This window comes from Zonotrichia leucophrys, chromosome 2 (assembly GCF_028769735.1).
Source record: "Zonotrichia leucophrys gambelii isolate GWCS_2022_RI chromosome 2, RI_Zleu_2.0, whole genome shotgun sequence".
Classification (NCBI taxonomy): Eukaryota; Metazoa; Chordata; class Aves; order Passeriformes; family Passerellidae; genus Zonotrichia; species Zonotrichia leucophrys.
The window spans coordinates 75,082,886-75,100,555 of NC_088171.1; the positions used below are offsets into that span (position 1 = coordinate 75,082,886).

A 17,670-nucleotide genomic window follows, 5' to 3' on the forward strand; every position below is an offset into this window, starting at 1 on the left:
TTTTTTTTAAATGGAACTCTTACTTTTTTTAAGGAAGTATTCTTACAGCAGCTACCTGATAGATTCAGCGTTCCCCCTACATGGATAACCCTTATATTTCTGACCAGATTGCTTTCTATGTCATCATGTTTTGTATGTGAAGGGTACAGTAGCAGTGGTGTTGGACGCTAAGGAGTGAATGCATTTCAACTCACACTGTCTCTTCTCTCTTTACTTTCAGGATTTGGTTACTGTGTACAGTTCAGAGATGAGCTGCTGGAAACTGCTTGGCTGCATCAGAAACTAGATACATAAAAAAACAAGCCAAGAAAAGCAGGACTTCACGCTCCACTGCCGACCGGCTTGAAGAGCATCAGCAGTGGAGAACTATGACAATACAGCAAGTCCTATTACTTCTGCTGCTCTGGATGTGGCTGCCACATCCCTGCCATACAGAAATGCTCTTCAGAAGGACTCCTGATCTCAGACCCAGAAGCTTTGGTGGACGTGCTTTAGGGAATGATGGGAAAACAATTCACCGCCAGAAGCGAGGCTGGATGTGGAATCAGTTTTTTCTTTTAGAGGAATACACAGGATCTGATTATCAGTATGTAGGCAAGGTAGGTTTCTCGTAAGGTTTTCTGTATGATTTTCAAGCACTTTTATATTTCCACAGTCTTACTTTCTATGTTTTATTCTAATGTGTAAGACGCATATTTCCAAGAAAGAGATATACTGCTTCTCCTATTAGAATGACTAACCTAATGTTGTTAGTTAGAGCTACTGAGAAATACTTGGAGGAAGCAAATGAAAATATTTTGAATAATTTGTTTGTTTAAAGATATCGTACCTACCAGCAGCCCACTGAGTATGTCTTCATTATCAAAGCATAATTTTATATAAATCATTTTAAAGGAATTTTTCCAACTCTGTCTCTGAATATTTCATGTTTCATACAAGATATTTCATTCTTTTTCTATGCTCATGTTTAAGGAATGCAGCCTATTTGAAGAAAAAAATATTCTTCCTCTTTACCTCTCCCTGAAAATCAATTACCTGCATGGAGTAAAGTTTATTTGCAAACCATGTGATAGAAATCACATGGTTGAGAAGTGAACTGCAATAGAAGGCAGCAGACTGGTACATGAGACTGTGTAGATTACTAGAGGTATACATAAATGACACTGGAAGTGTCCTTTAAATAATTTTCTGCTGATGTTTAGGTTTTCCCAAGTAATTTATGGAAAATATATATAATGTATAATGCTACAATAACATTCAATCAGGTACAAGATGTTAATTCAAAGTGGTGATTTTCTTGAAAATGAAATTTAGTGTCAGGAGTAGTGGGTAGAACTTAACACCAATGATTGGTTCTAAACAAAGAAATTCAATTTTCTATAAAGCAGATTTTGAGTATTTACATGGCTTTGAACTTGAAAAATACCACAGTGATATACTGACTTTTTTAAATCATTGAATCACAGAGCAGCTAAGATTTTAAGGCATGTTCGGAAATCAACTAGTTCAAACCCCATGCTCAAAGCAGAGTAAGCTTGATTTTCCTCACGACTATGTCCTGTCAGATTTTAAATAGCTGCAAAGTTAGAGATTGCACAATTTCACCAGGCAAACTATTCAAGTGTTTGACCATCCACTCAGTAAAAGATTTGTTCCTATATTTAAAGGCAATTTCTTTTATATCACATTGTGCCTATTGTCTCTTGTCATGTCAATGAGCACCATTGAAAAGAAACTGGGCCTGTATCCCTCATCTCTTCCCCACAAGTATTTATAGACATTAATAAAGTCTGTGCTGAGCCTTCTCTTCTCCAGGCTGAGCAATCTCAGCTCTCTTCCTAATAAAAATGCCCTAATTCCCTACTCAACTTTCTGACTGTTTTCTGGACTCCACTCCAGTAGTTCTGTACCTCTCTTCACATGGGGAGCCTGGACCTTGACACAAAAGTACAGATTTATCTCATGGGGACAGAAGAGAGAGCAACAATCATCTCTCTTCATCTCCAGGTGATCTCTTCCAAATGGAGCCCAGGGTGCTGATGACCTTTGCTGCAAGGGCACATTTCTGGCTCCTGGTCAGCTTGCTGCTCAAAAGGATGCCAAGGTCACTCTGCAAAAGTCCTGTCCAGCCAGCTGGGCCCCAGCATGCACTGCTGTATGGGAGCATTATATTATAAAACATTTCTTGGAAGAATTAAGGACACTGGAGGATTTGTGAAAAGAAATGCTTATTAAAACTTATGAAATTTAAACACTAAGTAAAAATTTAAGAGTGCAGGCTTATGAATGTAAGCCATTTTTTATTTGTTGCCTTGAGTCTGTAATATTAGCACTAGCATTTAAATACTGCAGCCATTTCCAAAACATGTTGAGTCTTGTAAATAGTCCCTATATTTATTTCATCTTTCATCTCATCATTTATTTCATTTAGTTCTCAAGTGTAAAGTCATGACTCCCAAGTGTTCTTAGCAAGTGGGCCAGTTGCTCAGTCTGTGTCAGGTGTATAGTTTATGAAAATCGACCTTACCCATGAATTAAGAAGGGTCACTGTATCAAAACTCTTTACTATTAAATTGAAAGTATATTGCTTACAACTGTCCTAGGAAATAAACAGCTTTCCAGGGCACCCAGAACTTCACATGTAAGGACCTCCAGAAGCATACTGATTACTTTTTTCCCATTGTATTATTTTTCAATATTTATGATTTCAAATCATGAAGAGGGAGTGGTGTTACTTAAAATTTTTCTTCCAATCATAAATAATTGAAGGAAAACTCTTTAGAAAAGAAAGGGTTAACATTTTTAGACTTAACTCACCTCCATTAGAAAAGCTGCTGATAAGAATTGAACTACTTTGGCTGAGAGAAAATAAGTGTTTGCAAAACTGAAGTGGTAAGTAAAGATAAGTAAAATGATGGATTAAGAGTAAAGCACTGAGAAGAAACTTGATGAGCTGTTAAGACAGTCCTTTCATCTAGCTTGTTCTGCTAAGAATAAAAGAGTTGTTAATTTTCAAAAGCAAATTTAAAATTTAACAGTATATAAAATTGCCCAGTAGTAATTTTGTGACAAATTTTGGAAAAGGGTTGAAAACACATATAAAATTAAGAGTATCATAGCATAGTACTTGTTCAGAGAGAATTTTATACAAAGAAAGCTAATAGAAAGAGATATAATTATATGTGGAATAAAAATGTGATTGTTACATTAATAATGCTTTATTCTGATAGTCCAAAATCTCAAATGATTAGGTAAATAAAGAATTAATGATGAAAATTTTTCTGTATAAATTTTATAGTATCTATCTCCTTTCTCTTGTTTTTGCACTTACCTTTCCAATGGCCATCTCAGTTCTATACTCAAAATATTTCTGGATGTTTTCCTTTTACCTGATTTTATCCAGAGCCAAAATTATTTTGATAGGTGACATGAAATGCCAGTTTCCTGTTAATTTCTCTGCAGCATGTTTAGAGATGGTGTTTGGAAATTTTGGGAGATAATAAGAGAACTCAATGATTCATGGCCAAGGACTATGAGAGAATTTTTGTGCAGTGACATTGGACGAATCAGCAGAACTTCCAAAGCTGATTCATCTGGGTTTATGGTTTACATCTTTTGCTTCCTGATCTCACGACTGAGATATTTTTTTCTTGTTTCATAACCTGCATCTAAATATCTGTCAGGGAAACTTCATAACTGGTGAATATGAAACAAGTGTCCACAATTCACAATGCAATTTTTGCATTCATTTATTCACTGTTTGGGTCATCTTGAAAATGTTCAACTACAATAATGCAATGGAAATGGTGTTCATTGAATTAATGGGATACAAAATCCCGTAACAACTGAAATATGCCTTCATTAATCTGTGTGAAATGGTGGCAGAGTACATATTGGCTGGTTATTGACATTCCCAGGTTTCTTTAGATCAATATTTATTATTATCACAAGAAAGAGGATGGTCATCCTTTCCTTCATGTAATACAGAGCATCCTTAGAACAGAAATCAAAATTAGAAAGTGACTTTTGTATATGCAGAACCTCAAATAATGATTACAGCTTTACTTCTACAAAAGGTTGAAGTCATAAAGAAGAGCCATGTGGAAAAACAAACCTCTCCCTCTCTCCCTCTCTATATATATGTTATACAATTTGTCTTTGAGGTATCTTTACAAAAGAAAGAAGAAAATCTGAAGAAATTTGGAAGAAATTTCTTACTAGAAGAAAATCTGAGCAAAAAATGGTCCTCCCAGTTTCAGCTAAACAATGCAGGAGTGTTCTAAAGGAAGTGTAAACCTCATGTCAGAAAACCACTTCTTTAATATTATGGAAAGTTGATTCATCATTTTTATTTCTTTTCTTAGTATACAGTTTCAAGGCGCATTTATTGTGTTTCAAATTAAGTGCTGAAATTATAATGCAATTTCAAACCTGTTCTAAAAAACTTCAATTTACTTTGAGTATATCCAGAAAAAAACCCATGCTTTTAAAACAAAACTTTATTTTCTAGTAGTTGTCACCTAAAGGAAGCACTGCTATATACCAACAATATCTTAGTACAGGTTCATTCAAAAATAAATTTACAAATACGTTCTTTATCCATATTAAAGTTCATTTCCCCTTTTATTATCTCAACAGATCTTGTCAATTGTTTATTTTTGCAGATATTCTCCCAACTAAGTTTTCTGAGATAGATATTGACTTTTTCCAGTAATTTCCATTACAGTAGTTTTATTGCATAAATGATCCACTGACACAAATATTTCAGCACTTTGAGAGACTGAAGTTCTTAGTAATACTGCAGTGCCTTTTTAGTATCTCAAGGGATAATTTATCATATATTTGCACATAAATGTATATAACATTTGTGTGTGTCATATTAGAACTGCTAGCAGAAAGGATTATCCTGGCAGTATTCACTTTCACGTGCTTGTAATGTAGTCATTATCTTTGATTGTGTAAGGAGCAGAACATGTCAGCCTCACTTAGTTCCTTTCACTTCGAGAATCCCAACCCAGACATGATTCTGAGGGAAAGACTTAGCAAGCTGTGCGTGCATGACACATTTCCAGGAGCAGCAGTTACAGTTTCAGTAACTGTCTATTGACGCTGTGGATGATGTGCCAGAAAACAGCCAGGAAGACGTAAGGCAGTGAAGCCTCAGGTGTTGCTTGTGTTTTTCTTTCTGATGAAGCAGCTACCAAAAGTACTGGTTTGAGGAGGGTAGCAGAAAATATAATGTTTTGATTTCGAAGGTTTCATCATCAGGTGTGACACATACAATAAATGGTCCCAAGGAAGTGATGTTATTGTAGTGGTAAGATGAAGACTTACCACACCCTTTTAAAAATCCACACCCTTTTAAAAAACCACACCCTTTTAAAATTTTGATTTCTGAAGAGGGTTTCTACCATAATTCTTTCTTTTTTGAAGACCTTTGCTGGTATGAGAGACTGAAGAGTAGGGTTTTGAATTGAAAGTACTAATATGCAGGCTCAATATTTGGTGTGAAGATCTGGCTGAGAGATATAAAATGCCTTTTCTTTCAGGTGACGGTAATCAGCTCTGTGGCACTGAATTTCTGTAGAGGTTGAATTTTCAGCTAGAGCAGATTCTTGTGACAGAGATCAATAAAAAAGAATGGAAAGGGATGGAAGATATTCTGCAAACTGAATAAATGAATAGTGATCTGTCAAGGTGAAAGAGGGCAGCTAGTCCTTTAACAGTTTCCATGTGAGGTGGTTTTGGTATAATTCCACTGGAAGCAAAGCCCAAGTTATTCACAGCTGTGTATCTTCAAAAACTTCATCTTATTGAAGATACTGCAGTGTGATGGAATTGATATTTGAGACACAAGAGCATTTAGAAATTTATTTCTTTCTCAGCAAGACTTAAAATATAGAATGTGAAGAGGTTTATTTAAGGCACCAATTCATTTCAAGCGTATGAAAGATTGCTTTTGGGGGTACATGTACAAATTTAAGAACAGGTCAACAGTGTCAAAGTGTAATATTGTTTTCCCATAATATCAGTGACATCAAAAACTTCCTGTAGGATTGTCCTGAAGGCTGATTGATTCCTAATGAGTCTGGGAAAAGCTGATTCTCAGTCTGTTGAGTCTCAGCTTAGTGGAAGTTTATGACTACAACTGTTTAGATTCATCACTTACTCTAAAGTCTTAAGTGTGCAGAGGGTTGATACTTTCTGATTGCAAAAGGATTATTCCATTGGAAACCTCGGTGTGTGCTGGAGGCTCTGATTTCTTGCTTCAGGAAACAGCAGCAGAAGGTGCTGGTGGCAAAGAGCTATTCAGGCTGAATACTAAGATTTTATTCTCATAAATAATGAATTGTATGTTAGCTACTGTTCTGGATGTACCCCTACAAGACACTGGGTTTTGCTGGATGATACGGAATGCAATAGGCAACTGTTGAATGCAAAGGCTTTGTAATGTCCACAAGTATTTCAGTGATGACCAAAAGAGCCACAGTTTTTGTGTGCCTGAATTTGAAGCCACATATATTTGTTGAAAGACTGTGGCTTCACAGCCTTGGACAGATGTCTGTGTGTATAAGTTTCTTTAAAGTGTTGTCTGCTCAGAAGAAAAGAGAGGTTAAGTCACTTGAGTAGGGTATAATGAGGGCATACTTCCTTATCCAGCTGCTTAAGGGGACAATTCCCAGTGTCCAAATTATCTGATTATATTTTTGCTCAGATGTGCCCCACACTTTAAATGAAAGACCTAAGTGATCTCTCCCAGTTCCTTTCTTTTTAGCCAGTGAGTTTTTTAAGTTGATAGGTCATGATGTCCCCCCTGGCCAGAATGACCTTTTACCCAATCAGAGCTGATTCAGCCCAGTTGCAGCTTTGGCTTTCCTTGCAGTCCATAAATTCTGTATTCTTTGTGTCCAATATCAGTGATGTGTTCTTCTCCTTCCGTTTTTTTTAACCTCCCCCTGCATCTGAGGAAACACCCAGAAAATAGTATGATCTTTATCTTATCCCAAGTTCCTGCTATGGGGCCTTCTCTTATAGTTCAAGTTCTGGGTATCCATGGAAGGATGTTTGGGTGGGCCTAGGTGTTCATTAGTGGTCGCAGACGCCGTCTGTCCCATAACTTGGGGTGGTCTTTGTTTGACCAGTGATATATGTACAAGCAGTTGCTTCCTTACACAGTTTGCCGTAGGACGAATTTTTGCCTGGATGCATTAACCAGGATGAGCTAACCAGACCCCACCTCTGTGAGGCCTGGGGTTCAGGCCATCCTGCTGCTCCATTCTGCTCTTATCTCATGGCAAAGTCCTTCTGTGGGATGAGCAGGGTTCAAGACAGGCAACTGTGCTCTTCAACTCCTTGCAATTCCAAAAAGAGAAGCAAAGCAAAATACATAGAAAAAGAACAGTAAAACACTCAATTGCTTAGGTTGGCATATCTGTATCTCAGGTAGACACATGTAAATGTGCTTTTATTCAATAGCTTGAAGTTAAACACGAAGCATAGTAGAGTGTGACGGTGGTCATAGGGGTTTTCAGGTGAAGGTAGAGACGAGAATGTTGACTCCATGTTCAGAAGACTTGATTTATTGCTTTATGATATATATATTACATTATAACTATACTAAAAAGAAAAAGAAGGGAAGATTTACTCAGAAGGCTAAGCTAAGAATAGAAACAGAAAAGAATGATAACAAAGGCAGCTCTCTTGGACTCTGTCTGAGATAGCTCCGTCTTGACTGGCCATTAATTATAAACATTCAAGATGGTCCAATCACAGGTTGACCTGCTGCATTCCACAGCAGCAGATAACCATTGTTTACATCTTGTTGCTGAAACTTCTCAGCTTTAGCAAGAAAAATCCTAAGGAAAAGGATTTTCACAAAAGGATGTCTGTGACAGTAGAGGACCTCTTTCACTTCCTTGGGTAGTTTGGGGCATACTTTGCATAGTTTTAAAGGTCATGATAACTGAAGGAGTTACAGTCAAAGAAGTGGGATATCATCTGTAAAATTATATGCTCAACTTTCAAGCAAATACTTATTTTGTAATCTGTTCTTATATTTCTTTGGCCTCTATAGGACCTTAAGTATTTTATGTACCAAGTTTAACAATTTTAATGGTCTTGGAATCTGAATAGATCTTTACAGAAAACAAGGTGGTTTTATTTTTTTTTCCCCTCTTAAGGAAAACTAAAACTGAATGTAGGAGGTGCAAAATAGAGGAAGATACTAATGGAAATTACAAGTTCTACTGAACAAAGTTATGAATCCATTGAAAATATAGTGAACTTAATTGTTCTTCCTGAATAAGATGACCCTTTGCAGGCAATTTAAAGCTTTCTGTTTCAAGCACAGCTTTTGCATGCTAAAACTGGTATGTTGAACTTTTGAGGTAAAGCACTAAAAAGTATTTATTGCTTGCTGTCATGTGTCAGGAGCAGGACAGCCTTGGCACAGCCCCAGATCCGCACAGGGAGCGCAGGGCAGAGCCCCCAGAGCCCCCAGTGCTGCCCCTGCCACTGAGCAGGCACCTGCCCCATATATGGTAACATGCTTAGCTCACGTATGTTAAAACAGCTTTTTATTATTTCCTTGTCCATGTGTCAGTAGTTCTCAGTATTGCAGAATTGCATGCTATGTTCATACTTATACCACTTTCCAAACAGTGTGGGTGTTTCACTTCATGTATTTCCAAGTTCATCCATCTAATTGCTTTCAAGTGCTCTACCCTTATGTAAATACTTTGCAAGTCTACTTATAGACTAACGCAAATATGAGTAGGGACAAGTAGCTGAATATTTTTTCCTCCTCTTCTGTCAAGTAAATGGAAGCTACTTGTCTAATGTTATTGAGTGCTTTGAGGTGGCATGATAAATGCAAAACACTGGGAATGCATGAATCATAGAACCACAGAATCTCCTGAAATGGAAAGGACCCCCAAGGATTGAGTTCAATTCCTGGCACTGCACAGAGCCCCAAGAATGACAACATGTGCCTGAGAGCATTGTCCAGTGTTTCTTGAATTCTGGCAGGCTAGCTTTACCTAAATAATTTAATGAAAACTATCTATTTTGATACAAGAGTGAATAATATTATTTGACTTTTAATTTTTCTTTTGCACATTGGTACTTGAGTCCAAGCCACTTATCAATCTGATGAGAATTGGTAAATGAGCCTGAGGAGTAAATACAGTTCTGCTAGTCATGGAGGTAGGTTTCCTGAAACTGCTTTTCTCAGTATCTGAGAAAACTATTTTTAAATGGTAGATTTTGAATTTATTCTAGTAATCCCAGTAGCAGTAATCTGCCGTTTTGAAAATAATTTATAAAATAGATAATTCTCATCTGTGTAAGCGCAAAGTGAAATAACATCTAGTAGTGGTCAGGAATATTTAGAAGGAAGATAGTCTAAATTACGGGCATACTTCTTCCAGCAGGTGTAAAATCACCAATAGGATACATTTTGCTGCCTTTATGGAAAACACCTAAAGCTCTCTTGGGTGGTTTTCATTTAGAGTTTGTATCTGATCATGCATTGTACTTAAAACAACATCATGCCTCAGAATAGTATAATAAACTGAGAAATAGTTTAATCTGAACTCTCCAGTTCCTTTCAGTTCAATTTATCTTTCGGTTTTAGAATTTTATGTGCTTGTCACAAAAAAAGATAGTCCAAAAGGGAAAGAACTGATAAAACTGAAATAATTTATATTCAAAGTCACAACTCAGGAAAAGTAGAGTCTGCTTCACCACAGTACATTCATTCACTCAAGGAATTAAAAAACATAATATAAAAGAGAGCATTACAAATTTTTGACCTATACCTTATTTGAAATTATAAATGTGTAAATAGCCAATAGTTACAGCAGCAATTCAAAGGCTGATTCTCCTTAGGGCCTTTTTTTTTTTCTTCTCTTGATTTTTTTTGTTAAATCAGATGCAGATGACCTTTTAAATATCCTGTATACACAGATAGCAAGGAAGATCTGGGAGTAATACTGTGGAAAAATTGGTGACTTGCAACAAAATACCCATGAGGGAGAGAGTTCTAAGAAGTTAAAAGTTGATGTTTACCCTTTTAAAATGTCTTCCTGCTAGAAGGTTTTCCTTATATTTATGAGTGGTTTTGCCTTTGAAGATAATTAAAATAAGCTGAAGCAAAAAGAATGCAATGGTAAGTTCTTCCAAAGTTTCTGATACCTTTTGTTTTGAGGCAGTTAGTATCTGAAGTCCCGGAAGACAGAGTAGGATTTTCCTGCAGGAGTAAACAACCATCATTGTCGAACTCATCAGTGTTACTTTCTCAAAGAGTTATTTCTGATTCCTGAGTTTTTTCAATAGCTATTTACTTCAGAGCATTAAAGGAGGACAGGACCACTGAGGGAAGAAATTACCCTTTAATTTTACAATATTTTGGTCTGTAGTAATTTTAAATATATAACCCTAGATGAGTTCCTAATCTCTTCAAGCCTGAGAACAGAAGCTGTCTTGTTTTTGTTTCAAAGATTGAATTCACAGACCACCCAAACTCTTGACAGGCAGGTGCAAAGGTACCTTACACATCTGAAAACATGTCAGAGTTTAGAAAATTATTAGTGAATAGTTAGGAGGCTTGGTATCCTACAAAGGCATGCATAAACAGATTTATGCAAAGAGCTAGGTGGAAAATATGTGCTGAACAAAGAAAGAAAATGTTCTGGGATATTCATGGTATTGTAGTTTTTAAAACTAAGAAGTTACAAAGATTGCTGCCTTTACTGTACACTCAGAGGACTGGGAAGGTAAAATTTAAGTGGGAAAAGACTGCATACTTGCAAGAACATGTAACAGCTGAAGAAAAGCTTGGTGCTCAACAACAATTCTGATCATCTTTCCTGTCCCCCTTATCAACCATGTAGAAAAGCCTTGCTTCTTCACATTGGCTGTGCCTTTCATCTGTTCCCTAGATCTCTGGTCCAAAATCCAGTTATGCTACCTGGATTTAAAATTATTGTCTTACACACAATGCAAACCTAAACCAAATTAACTTTTCTGGTGATATTTTTATTTAGGCAGTAGTGTAGATGCTCTCCCTGCCTCTGAAATTGTATTCCTTCAGTCCTGCCTTTCCTTTCAACTTGCCTAAATATGTGGATCAAAGAAGTTGTGGGGGAAGACATAAGAAAATTAAGCTTACTCTTGGTGTAAAGTTAGGAGTAATCATACTGTCCTTCACTGCCACTGTTTTGGTAATCTGAGGTTTTTTTCAGGTTCCTCTTGGGTTGTTGGTTTGGGTTTTTTTGTGTTTTTTTTTTTTTTTTTTGGTTGAGAATGTTTGTACTTTCTTAATAATTCTCAAGCGAATGACATTTATTAACATAACAGGAAACAGAGATTAGAATGATGATTTTTAGAATATTTCTGGGTGAAACTGGTGGCAAAAAGAAGCACAAAGACAAACAGAAACCCACAGAAAAACCTACTTTCTGGAAATTTTGGAAGACTGCATGATGCATTAGAGAATGATAATATGGTTTACTTTGTCTCTTCCACACTCAAGAACAGCTGAGAAAAGATGCAACTAGTCTTTCTGACCATTTGGTTTAGAAGCTGGTTTATGTTACAAAAGTGCTTTTCTTGGTTTTATTCCTAAAATGTTTTAATAGTTTTCTTAGCAATTATATGTAATTTAGAAGTACATAGGTTACAATATAGGAATTAATAGAATAAATTACACTTGATATGCAGAAACATGAAGTAGTAATACAGATTTCTTCTTTCTATATTAAGAACACCATCTTCTAATGACACATTTGCATATCCATTTTGATGTATGACATTTGCTGTGAAGTATGCATAAATTCAAATTTCTGAGTCTCCATGCTGATGATTGTAAATTCCATTAGAAATGGTATCTTTAGGAATTAGAAATATTTAAGAAATATTATATTAGAGTGAATATAATAATTAACAACTATTAGTACCTAGGCAATCTTGGATAGAAATTATCTATCTTAATACCAAATTATTAAAATTACATTGATATTTTAAGTTTTGGCATTGAGAAGATTGATTAATGCAACTCTGTGAGAGGTGAAGTAAATGGTGGGGGGGAGGAGAAAAAGAGGGTTCCATTTTTTAAAATTTGTTTTAACGAGTAGGAATTTAAAGAAATGTCATGAAAATCCATTTTGAGAAAGGAAACTGGAAAGATGGAGTAAGGCAGTGTTCCAAGCCATGTTACTAAAATTTAAGAAAAGTTTTAATGATGTGAAAGTACTTGTAAAAAGTAAAATTAATGAGGCAGGTAGAATATATGAGCTTCAGGAGAGGCCACTTGGTTACAGCCATACAGAAAATAAATACATCTATGAGGAGACAGAAAAAAACATAACTTCTGTTAATTTATATAAGTTTTTAAAATTTAAATCTTTTACAGAACACTCTTATACTTTTAAAATACCTGTCCCTTGTGAGAACTACTATGCAGATATACAGCCACATTTTTACACATTTTTGCTACTGAAGATGCCATAGAGGACTCAGAAATACCTCTAGCAATCAGCAGGATGTCTTAGGTCATTCAAAAAGGATAATGAGACTGCTGTATAAATAATACAGTTGGAATATGAGGAGACTGCTTAATTACCCATTTAGTTAGGTCAGGTTATGTGACAGGCCATTCTCTATGTGTCAGGAGTGGCATGTTGTCCACGAAAAGCCAAGTGAAATAAATGGAATAGCTAGAGGACTGCTGATGGCAGTGACACTGGAAAGAGCTGCACAGGATTAATCAAGGCTTGTCATTTAAGAATAATGGAAGAGATTTCAGTAATATTGATGTATTTCCTAGGAAAGGATAATGACATACTATAGAAAACAAAGTCATTAAAGGAATAAGGAATACTATTTCAAGTGCCATGTAAAAGTCTCTGTATCATAAAAGAGAATTAAGTTTTCTAGGGATAGTTTAGAATTCTTTTTACTATCGAAAGAAGAAAGTAGGAGCAAATAATACACAAGGCAAGAGCTAAAGCTTCATGGAAATGAACTAATTCTAGGGAAAGAAAGAGAATGTAAAGGATTTCTTTTATTCTATTTACAAAACATAAAACCCCACACAAAGAAAATGAAATACCAGCAGCATAACTCATATAGTGTGCTTTATTTGTAATTAGGAAAAGGGAGATTAAGTAAAGGGTGCTTTTGACGTCTTACAAATGTCAGCAAATGTCATTGAAGCTTTATGGAAATACTGGCTAGACCTATCAGCTGATTACTGGAGTTCACAGAAGTTAAAAAAAAATTTCATCAGTGATGTAGTCCACAGAAGACATTTTTTGAAACCATCAATTAACATTGCAAGGGAGAATAATTACTATGGAATACAGTTCTTAATTTGTATCACTCAAGATCGTGATGGGCTTTTTGTCCCCAGTAAAAGTATTTGAGGAATAGAGTTCACTGGGGCTGATGATGCTGTCCTTTTGTATGCACCATAACATGCAATTCTCTGTATGATTTGTGCCAAGATTTACACCCAAATCTGGTTATTTTGGTACTTTGCACTCTGATAGTGGAATAAAATATGCTATTTTGGTAGAAAATTTGTAATTAATTGTAATTATAGCTATGTACACAGCTAGTACAGCTAATATTAATAGAAACATGATTAAATTCAATTAAATTTAATTATGTGACTGTAATTCCCTACATAATTGGGGTGCCTACAAGGTGTCTACAAGGAACCATTGTGGATAAATGCCCAAACTGTCTCCAGGAACTTAGCATGCTAGGATTGCACTCTTAAATGCCTGTATGATAAAGCATGAGGCGTGCGTAATAAACACAATGAGTTAGAGGCCTGCATACAGCTGCAGTACTCTGGTTTTGTTGGGAATATGGATATTTAGTGTAATGACTTGCTTGACTGAAGCGTTGAAATGGACAGATACAGACTCTTTAGGGAGGATGGGAAGGGAACACAAAGAGAGGGAGTTGCCCTGTGTGTGACAGAGGAGCTAGAGCGCATGAAGCTCTGCCTGGGGATGGGAGAGGAGCCAATGGGGAGTTTATGGATTAGGATTAAAGTCAGGACAGGCAAAGGTGACATTATAATGGATGCTTGCTGTAGGCCACTGGACCAAGAAGAACAAGATGAGGCTCTCTAGAAAGAGATAGATGAGGTCTCACCTTCACAGCAGGCCAAGAGAGGAAATCCTTCTTCTCTGCTCAACTCTGGGAAGGCCATGCCTGGAGTGCCGTGTCCAGTTCTAGGCATCCCAGAACAAGAGATGGACACACTGGAGAGAGTACAGCAAAGGATGCTCAAGGCACTGGAGCATCTCACATATGAGGAAAGGCTGAGAGAGCAGCAGCTCCTTGTACCAGAGGAGAGAAGGCCCGGGAAGATCTTATCAATGGACACAAACACCTGAGGGAAGGTTGCAAAGAGATCAGAGCCAGGCTCTTTCCTGAGATGCCCTGTGATAGGACCAGAGGCAATGGGCACAAACCAAAAAGCAAAAGGTTCCTCTGAACATCAGGAAACACTTTTGTCCTGTGAAGGTGATAGCACTGGAAAAATCATTTTGGAATGTAATTTTATGTAATGATTTAAATCACAACTTCTTTATTTAATAGCTGGTATGTACACAGGATTTTTCTTGAGAATTGTGTTCCCTAGAAAAACAGATTTCATAATTTACTAAAAGAAGAGACAAACTTGATGGAAAATATGAGTTGCATTTAAGAGTTTATACATATTCCATCTCTTTTCTATCACTGATTGTCATTTAATGCCTTACCTACCTGTTTAGGGTTATAAGATTTCTTTCCTGGGTATATAGTCACACTGATTGTAATGATATATATGTATCATAACTGTATGATATATATGAGGTCAGGACTGATACAGGACATCTTCATCTCTCATTTTTTTAGTTGCTGTGATTAAAACTAATATCAATTCAGACTCATCAGAAGTCTCCTAAAATGCATAAAAACATATGTCAGCTCTCTCCTTCTCTTTATTCCCTTCCTTGGGATTGAATTTAACAATAATACTCAATTATTTTGGAGATTATTAAAATAGCTTTTATTCCTTAATATTGATATACAGTCTTCTCTTAAGTTGACATTTTCCACTTCCTGGGTTGACAGACATTGTTATTCATTTCTGTGTGATAAATACAGAGTATACATGAAAAAAAAATATATATATCATAATGGTAGAAAACCTTCCAAGCTCTTACCAATTGACATGTTACAATGATTTCAGATGGAAACAAAGACAATATTTCCAAAGACAATATGGTGTAACGTGTTTTTAAATGGCCTCCAGCAGTAGGCAAAATAAACCAAACATCAACATTTTAAATTTTATTTTATTTTTAAAAATACAATACTTTATATATATAGTGCAAAATATGCATTAGGATATAAAAAACTGTTTCAATGGTTATTTTGTTAATAACTAGGCTACTTTAGGAAAACATATATGAACATATATATAATAAAATAATTCTTGTTTATAAATAACCCCAAACCTACAATTGGTTCTTACAACCACTCTTTTGTGATTAGTGCAGAGAGCATAGGAATAAGTGGTGACTGTTCCTTTAAAAAAACCTCAACCTAAACAGACAAACCCCTACGTTTTAAAATACATGAAGCTACTGTGAATTCAGTCAGAGAAGAATATGTGCTGTCTTAGCATATTTGCCTTCCTAGGCTGTTCCTTGGTGGAACAGAGAGATTGTTCTGGAAGCTACTTATTCCTTTATACAATATTTAGTACCAATTTTTTTTTTTAGGCAAAAAACATAGCACATAAAACCCAGGGATGCTAAAAAAACCCTCCAACCAAGTCTGAGGAAGATCTTACCAGATATTTTTTTATTCTGAGACCACAGGACAGAGACTACTCATAGAAGTAGGAATGTAGGCTTGTGCCATATCAATTTCAGTAGGAGGAGAGCCAAACAATGTTTCTTTGTTCAGTCCAGTGTTTTAATGAATGGGGACCTGGACAACTGTGATGGGTCAGGACTTTTTTCTTCTCTTTAACACGAGAATTCCCTTCTGCTTACTCATACCCATGTATTGGAGGTGCCAGGATATAAGGGCACTTCAGGTCTACTGGCACTTCTTTCTGTCTTTACCTAATGTACAGATTTTATTTATTACATGAAAATTGGAAGACAATATGCATATTGGCTTATGCAAGAACTTTTTGGTGTATGAAATTCAATTAGTCTCTCATCTTAGCTCAATGATTGTGTGTCTTCTGGAGTGGAAGCTACGACAACCTAATGAAGCCGAAACTTTCTTGTTCTAACTCTCTGAACATCAGATAAAGACCTTGGCTTGAGGAGGGAGATTCCGTGTTGTCAAATTGACTTAGAGCATCTATGAAAGACCTTTTGCTGCTGCTCATATGATGTATCTTAAAAAAAAAAAAAATCCAGCCTTTCTCACCTAAAATCCTAGAATATTTTGTCAGTGACAAGACTATTTACCTTCTCTGGGCTTGACTCTTCCCTTTAAAATAAACTACAATAAGAGTAAAAATATACAAATCTAGTAAAGAAAAAATGTATTTGTTGTATGGTTATTTTCTGGAAATTGAGAATCTTCAGGATTCTATCAGTAATGAAAACTGTAGGGAGCTGTGAAAATTATAATTCTATCTATGTGATGGTATTTCAGTCAGGGATCTGGAAAGAAATGCTAAAAAAGTATATTAATTTTAATTTATATCTTGCCATTTTAAAACATTGTTCAAAACAAACAAATATTTTGAACATCCAGGAACTACTGTGAAATTTATCAATAGAAATAGTGGAAAATAATTTTCTCTTTCCTTTTGATAATGAATCAAGTTAAGCAAACACAGTCTGAAAATAGTCTGCATTGCAGGCTGGAGTTTTTAATTTCTGTTTCTTGCAAAAGAATTTCAGAGTACTCCTCGTCTTACATTACTTGTTACACTTCCAGTTTAGTTTGCTCATCCCTTATCTTTCCCAGTCTCACAAAGCATTTTTTTTTAAATCTTTTTCCTTTCTGCCTGTCTCCTCGTAAATAATATACAATAGCACAGTCCTGGCAAACTGACAGTATAACTGAGTGAGAAAATTTAATGTGTGACATGTCTGAATACAATTTAGTGCAAATTGCAGAATCACTGAAAAGAGTTGCTAAAAATGTTACCTTTTGGATACATTTAAATAAGTGAACTTCTTTGGCAAGTAAATGTGACTGAAAGCCATGGCTGTTACCTCTGTCAACTGTGAGAATACCACACAGGATACGAGCTGGTCTGAAAATCTTTAACAGTAAATGCAGCTACTGTTAAACAACTGCATCATTTAATAGTTCAGTTCATGATGATTAAAATAAATATCTCCATTTTGGGAATTCTGTATCAATTATTTTCTGCTGACTTCATGTCAAATCTTCCCACTGTTGTGATTATGTTTAGAGACACAATCATTCTTATTCAACTAAGTATCCAGTCAAGTTGCTAATATTAAGTGTGCACTAGAACAATGAATGAAATGGCAAATGCTTCTATGGTGTATTCTGGCTTCACATTGCTAATATAATTACTAACAAAAAAGCTAATATGTTACAATTTTCCCTGAAACTTATCCTCAGAATTAGGAGATGCTCTGGACTTATTTGTATAAAATCTAA

General features: G+C 35.8%; 1 protein-coding gene across 4 annotated transcripts in view; it reads left to right on the plus strand.

Moving 5' to 3' along the window:
• CDH10 (cadherin 10) overlaps positions 1-17,670 on the plus strand; it is a 94,510-nt gene that overhangs the window by 38,714 nt on the left and 38,126 nt on the right. For all 4 annotated transcript variants that reach the window (XM_064705455.1, XM_064705453.1, XM_064705451.1 and 1 more), the window contains exon 2: positions 221-599. In XM_064705455.1, the coding sequence (XP_064561525.1) occupies positions 369-599 (231 nt within the window). In that variant the 5' untranslated portion in view covers positions 221-368. The remainder of the gene's footprint in view (positions 1-220; positions 600-17,670) is intronic.